This window comes from Hylobates moloch, unplaced genomic scaffold, assembly GCF_009828535.3.
Source record: "Hylobates moloch isolate HMO894 unplaced genomic scaffold, HMol_V3 SCAFFOLD_21, whole genome shotgun sequence".
Classification (NCBI taxonomy): domain Eukaryota; kingdom Metazoa; phylum Chordata; class Mammalia; order Primates; family Hylobatidae; genus Hylobates; species Hylobates moloch.
In genome coordinates this window covers 11,539,102-11,545,508 of record NW_026652296.1, presented here as the reverse complement: position 1 = coordinate 11,545,508, position 6,407 = coordinate 11,539,102, and the positions used below count along the sequence as shown (strand labels likewise).

The 6,407-nt window shown below is 49.1% G+C and overlaps 1 protein-coding gene across 2 annotated transcripts in view; it reads right to left on the bottom strand.

Annotated features, from left to right (window-relative positions):
- Positions 1-71: 71 nt before the first annotated feature.
- Positions 72-6,407, bottom strand: part of ZNFX1 (zinc finger NFX1-type containing 1) — a 32,639-nt gene continuing 26,303 nt past the window's right edge. For both annotated transcript variants that reach the window (XM_032143177.2, XM_032143178.2), the window contains exons 13-14: positions 5,748-5,843; positions 72-3,990 (exon numbers count right to left, since the gene is read on the bottom strand). In XM_032143177.2, the coding sequence (XP_031999068.1) occupies positions 1,546-3,990; positions 5,748-5,843 (2,541 nt within the window). In that variant the 3' untranslated portion in view covers positions 72-1,545. The remainder of the gene's footprint in view (positions 3,991-5,747; positions 5,844-6,407) is intronic.

Genomic DNA, 6,407 nt, shown 5'->3' with positions numbered 1-6,407 from the left:
TTTACCGTGGGCAAAAATGATTCATTCACCAGCTAAATAAAAATCCTGTATCACAAAAACAAAATCACAGCCTCGTTATAGACAGTGCCTTCCCTGTCCCCGTCTTCACTGTCTTTGGCTGTCTGAGTTGCTTCTGAAAATTGAGGATACGCGTGGACCGTTGATTTTCTCAATCATCGTTTTTAATTGGCTTTATAAGCTAAAGTGCATAGTAAAGACAAAAAAAGGAAATGCATACATAGGAAAGGGACACTTAGAAAGGACCTGAGATAACTAAATGTCTGTCTGTTCTAAGGAACACTGGAAGGAGGGAATGCAGATGCAGGCAGCAGGCCTGGGTCTGGCTTATGGCCTGGGTTTGAAGCCTGCAGAAGTTGCTGGCATGCTAGCCCTACCCAGGCAAAAGCTCCAAGAGGGAGTGTTGGGATGAAGGATCACACTTGGGATAGGTGCTGCTGGTACCAAATGTGATTTTAGCTCCATTCAGGGCCCAGGGGTAACCAGCAGTGCCACCAAACCTGTCAGACAGCAGGTAAAGAAACTTCTACCATCCCAAAGTGCAGGTTACAGGAAAGGGGTCACTCCTTAATGACGACCTGGGCCTGCTGCATAAGGCCCATCTTATGCAGCATGTGGGCTTTCCCATCTTCCCCACTCTCAGTGACTATGTAACTGTGTCAGGGTGAGTTGGTGCAGTCTTTGTCTTATCACGTGCCTCCATCTCCTGGAGGCAGGGTGCCCAAGGAGGGCAGGAGGGGTTCTTGTGCTCCTTTAAGGGATAAGCAGTTCATAAACAACTATGGGCCTCTGTTTATTATAATGAGAGTTAGTCTGCAAATTAGGGCCTGGCAACTAGAATCGGTCTCCATCAATGAGCTCATACTCTGTTCCTGGGGAACAATGTAGAATAAACATTTGACCAAGTAAAGACCCAGAGATACCACTAGGTGGCACTAGGTGGAAGCCCCAAACATGTTCCAGGGAGTCTGTCCACTAATTTGCAGGAGAGAAGGGGTGAGATTTGTTAACTTTGCTCTCAGTTCTGGAGATAAAGTGCTTACTCTAGCGCAGGGGTAAATCTAGAAACAAATGTGGGTGAGCCCTAAAAGTGGATCCTTAAATAGGTGCTAAGACTAAAAAGAATGATTTTTTTTTTTTTTTTTTGAGACAGAGTCTTGCTCCCGTCACCCAGACTGGAGTGCAATGGCATGATCTCAGCTCACTGTAACCTCCGCCTCCCGGGTTCAAGCGATTCTTCTGCCTCAGCCTCCCAAGTAGCTGGGATTACAGGCGCCCGCCACAACGCCCAGCTAATTTTTGTATTTTTAGTAGAGACGGGGTTTCACCATGTTGGTCAGGCTGGTCTCGAACTCCTGACCTCGTGATCCGCCTGCCTCGGCCTCCCAAAGTGCTGGGATTACAGGCGTAAGCCACTGCACCCAGCCCAAAAAGGATGATAATAAAAAACAAACTTCAGTTCCTTCATTAGGGAGCTGGCCCCAGTCATTCAGTGGCGAGGGCAAAAGGCAGTGGTGTACCATCTTCCTACATCATCCCCTGGATCTCCTCAAAGTTCATCAGGTTGTTGGCTGTGTCAGACCAGGCAGCATGCTGGGCTCCATCCATTTCAGAAGCAAGCTGGTTGCTTCTTTCCAGAGTATGATTTGTGCCACCAATCACTTCCTTACAGTCAGGACATGTGCCCCTCTCCATGGCTCCCCCACAATCGCCAATCACATAGATATGGCCATTGCGGCACTTGAACCAGTGACCACGAGGATAACCTATGGCACTGACAATCTGCACTCGCTCTTCCTCCGAGATGCCCAGGCCAGAGCAAGGAAGGGTGGCTTTCAGAGCTTCCATCTTTTCCTGCACAAGTTGTTCATCCTCTTGGGTGAACTTACATGTTTTCTCGAGGATATTCTGGACACTATAGACCTCTACTGCTATGCTATCTTTCACCTTCTTCTCTGCTATCTTGTAGCGGGTCAGAAGGTTCACCAGGTACGTGAGCCTCTGGATTTCACTTCGGAGGTCACTTAGTTCCTGGCTAGTGAAGCTCAAGCGCTTCTTGGCCAGCCACTCATGGACCTGGTCTAGTCGAGTCCTCACTCTTTTCTGTTCTAAGACATGCATCTTTTTTAGGGAATCCCACAGGCTGGCCAGGTGGTCATAGAAGCTGATGTAATTCTCAACCAGACCCAGGTCCTTCACTGACAGATTTTTCTGGGCCAGCTTCTCCTTTAACATCAGGAAGTCTTCAGGAAGCAGCTGGTGGAGGAGGCTCTTCCTCTCCAGCAGGGCCTTAAGCCGTTCCTGGCTGGTTGCTATTTCCCCTGCTGAGCCCTGGATCTTTTCCTTGATGATTTCAATCTCTTCTAGCCGCTGTTTTATGCTAGTTCCATACCTCAGGTTTTTGCGGATGGGCACCTGGCAGATAGGGCAGACTTTCAACCTGATGGCGACTTCATCATCCTTCTGTTCATTCATGTAGCGGTCTAGGGCTTGCACCTCAAAGATGTGGCTGCAGTCTTCCAGCTGCACAAAGCGGGCATCAGGCTCATCCTCAAAGCCAAAGAATATTTGGGTGACCTCATCCATGTGGCAGATCCGGCATTTCTTGGGGCATGGCTCCCCACAGAGACCAATGCAGGGGTGGCCACAAACTAGCAGCTTAGTACAAGGCACATAGCATGGGGGTCGGTTGCAGGGCTCAGAGCAGAGTTTGGTGCACTGGTAGTGCTGGCAGCGCCAGACACAGGGTTCCACGCAGGGACTACACAGCTCCCCACATTTCTTCTTGCACTGGCTGTGGACACAGCGGTTCTGACAGGTCCGCTGGCAGGGTGGGCACTCGCCAGTGCATGGTTCCTGGCACTTGTGTGAGCAGATAAGCAGGCGCTTGCAGGGCTGCTGACAGCGTTCGTGGAAACGCCCTTCGAAGCAGCTGTGGCAGGAGCCTGGGCAAGGATGCCCGCAGTCCAAGATAGTGCCACACTTTGTGGTACACTTGACTAGCAGACCACCATACAGGAGGCCTTCCACGTGACCACATTTTACCTGTTGACTGTGCCCACACTTGAGTTTTACGGTGACCATTTCTGAACACAACTGCACACAGTCCTCACCACATGGGTGGCTGCATCTGTGTCCACATCTCAGAGACTTGGAGCAAGGCTCCTGGCAGCAGAAATCTGACTCAGGCACGGAACAAGGGACCATTTGTTCATGGCCGCACCGAGGAATGGTTTTGGGCACCTTCACCTGACAAGGCTGACACTCCTGGAAGCAAACAAGGGGACACCGGTGCCCCTCCTGACAGATGACCTTCTGGCATGGCTTCATGCACTGGAACTCCTTGTGTGAAGAGTCATAAGGGTGGCAGGCACGGGTGCAGACATGCCCACAGCCCAGGCGGAACTCACAGGGCAGGCTGCAGCCTCCTTCGGGTACTTTTTGGAAGTCAGAAGCTTTGGATACTAAGGTGTGGGTTTCAGGGTGGTTCTGGCAGCAGAGCCGGAGCATGGGGCCTATTTGATTGTTCTCTCGAAGTGTATGAATGATCTTGCTCCACAGGGGCACCTTGGCCAGCATCTGCATGTTTCCGATGCAGTACATTCCCTTCTTGGCTCGGGACAAGGCCACACAGATGCGGTTGGATATCTGCAGAAAACCCACCTTGGCTTCTTGGTTGCTCCGCACTAGCGAGAGGAGGATGATGTCATTCTCTTCCCCTTGGTATTTGTCCACAACATGGACCCTGACGCCAGCAAATGTCTTGGCAGGCATCAGTTTGCGCAGGCAGAAGAGCTGCCCAGTATAGGTAGTGAGGATGGTGATCTGGGAAGGCAGGTATTCCTGGCACAGGAAGTACTTGCATAGCTCTACCACAAAGTGAGCCTCATGCTGGTTCTGATGGCTTTTGCCCTCTTGGATTTCCTGTTCAGGAAAGTTGTGTTCTACAAAGAAAAGGTTGGAAGACACCCCCTGACAGGGAAAAGAAGTGACACGTTAAAAGGTTCACTCATGGCACTTGTTTTTTTCTTCCTCTCTTCAATGCACTGGCCACTTACTCTGCTCCAGAGAGAGACCTTGGAAAGTTTTTGTCCCCTCAACATCACTATCTTTAGTTCTTTAGTTAGTCACTGTATGCTTCGTTTTGGGACCACAGCAAGTTATGAAAATAAAAGATTATGTCTCTTTCAGTTTTCAAGATACTTGTTTGATATTAATATTTAAAACAGCTGGCCAGGTACAGTGTCTCACGCCTGTAGACCAGCCTGGCCCACATGGTGAAACCCTGTCTCTACTAAAAATACAAAAATTAGCTGGGCGTGGTAGTGGGTGCCTATAATCCCAGCTATTCAGGAGGCTGAGACGGGAGAATAGTTTGAACCCAGGATTGCAGTGAGCCGAGATCGTGCCACTGCACTCCAGCCTGGGTGACAGAGTGAGACTCCATCTCAAAAAAAATAAAAAATAAAACAGCCATCCACAATCCAACCATTATAGCTGAGAGAACAAGCAGTGCTGTGAGGATGAGGATGATGATGACAGAAGCAGCTAACTTACTGAGCACTCCACTGTGCTGACTGCTTTATATACATTACCTCCTTCCGTACAGTAATGGGATATTGCAGGAGCCATTATTCTTATTGTCCAGAAGAACCCGATACTCAGAATTTATTTATTTATTTTTTAAAAAGAGACAGTCTTGCTATGTTCCCCAGCCTGGTTTTGAACTCTTGGCCTCAGCTGACAATTTTTTTTTTTTTTTGAGACGGAGTTTCACTCTTGTTGCATAGGCTGAAGTACAGTGGCACAGTCTTGGCTCACTGCAACCTCCACCTCCCAGGTTCAAGCGATCCTCTTGCCTCAGCCTCCCAAGTAGCTGGGATTACAGGCGCCCACCACCATGCCCAATTAATTTTTGTAATTTTAGTAGAGACGGGGTTTCACCATGTTGGCCAGGCTAGTCTCGGACTCCTGACCTCAGGTGATCCACCCATCTTGGCCTCCCAAAGTGCTGAGATTATAGGCATGAGCCATCACACCCAGCCAGGCACACGCCACCACACCTAGCTAATTTTTGTATTTTTAGTAGAGACAGGGTTTCACCATGTTGGCCAGGATGGTCTCGATCTCTTGACCTTGTGATTCGCCTGCCTCGGCCTCACAAAGTTCTGGGATTACAGGCATGAGCCACCGCGCCTGGCCAGAATTCTTATATAACTTGCTTAAGGTTACATGGCTACTAATAGGCAGAGTTGGGATTAAAAAACCGTGGTCTGTATTTCAATTTCCTCCCAGTAACCAGCTTTTAAAAAGCTGGCTCTACTCCCTCCTGAAAGGCTTTTTTTTTTTTTTTTTGAGAGGGAGTCTCTCTCCGCTGCCCAGCCTGGAGTGCAGTGGCGTGGCACGATCTCAGCTCACTGCAACCTCCATCCACCTCCTGGGTTCAAGCAATTCTCCTGCCTCAGCCTTTTGAGTAGCTAGGATTACAGGTGCTTGCCACCATGCTCAGCTAATTTTTGTATTTAGTAGAGACAGGGTTTCACCATGTTAGTTAGGCTGGTCTCGAACTCTGACCTCAAGTGATCTGCCCACCTCAGCTTCCCAAAATGCTGGGATTACAGGTGTGAGCCACCGTGCCCGGCCGCTGAAAAGCCTTTTCATCTTGAGGAAATTATAGCCTTTTTAGGTTGCTGACACCATCCAAGAAAGATTGGGTAAGACAGACTCACCTTAATCTTCTCATACTTAAGAACGGATGGATGATTCTCCAGATCCTGGTAAATGTGGGGGGTCAAAAGGCGGGCAATTTCAGGGCACATACGGTGCTGAAAAAACACATGCATGTCATTAGAAACATGGGCAGAGCACACACGGGCAAAATTCTTTAAAGATAAGGTTGCTGTTAGAAAATTTACGGAGGGCCAGTTGTGATGGCTCATATCTGTAATCCCATCACTTTGGGAGGCCAAGGCAGGAGGATCACTTCAGCTTAGGAATTCGAGACCAGCCTGGCAACACAGTGAGCCCTCGTCTCTATTTTTCTTTCTTTTTTTTTTTTTGAGACATGTCACCAAGGCTGGGGTGCAGTGGCACAATCTCAGCTCATTGCAACCTCTGCCTCCCAGGTTCTAGTGATTCTCCTGCCTCAGCCTTCCAAAAGTAGCTGGGACTACAGGCATGAGGCACCACGCCTGGCTAATTTTTTGTATTTTTAGCAGAGACAGTGTTTTGCCATGTTGGCGAGGCTGGTCACAAACTCCTGAACTCAGATGATCTGCCCACCTTGGCCTCCCAAAGTGCTAGGATTACAGGTGTGACCACCACACCCGGCCTCTATTTTTCTTTTCTTTTTTTCTGAGACGGAATCTAGCTCTATTGCCAGGCTGGAG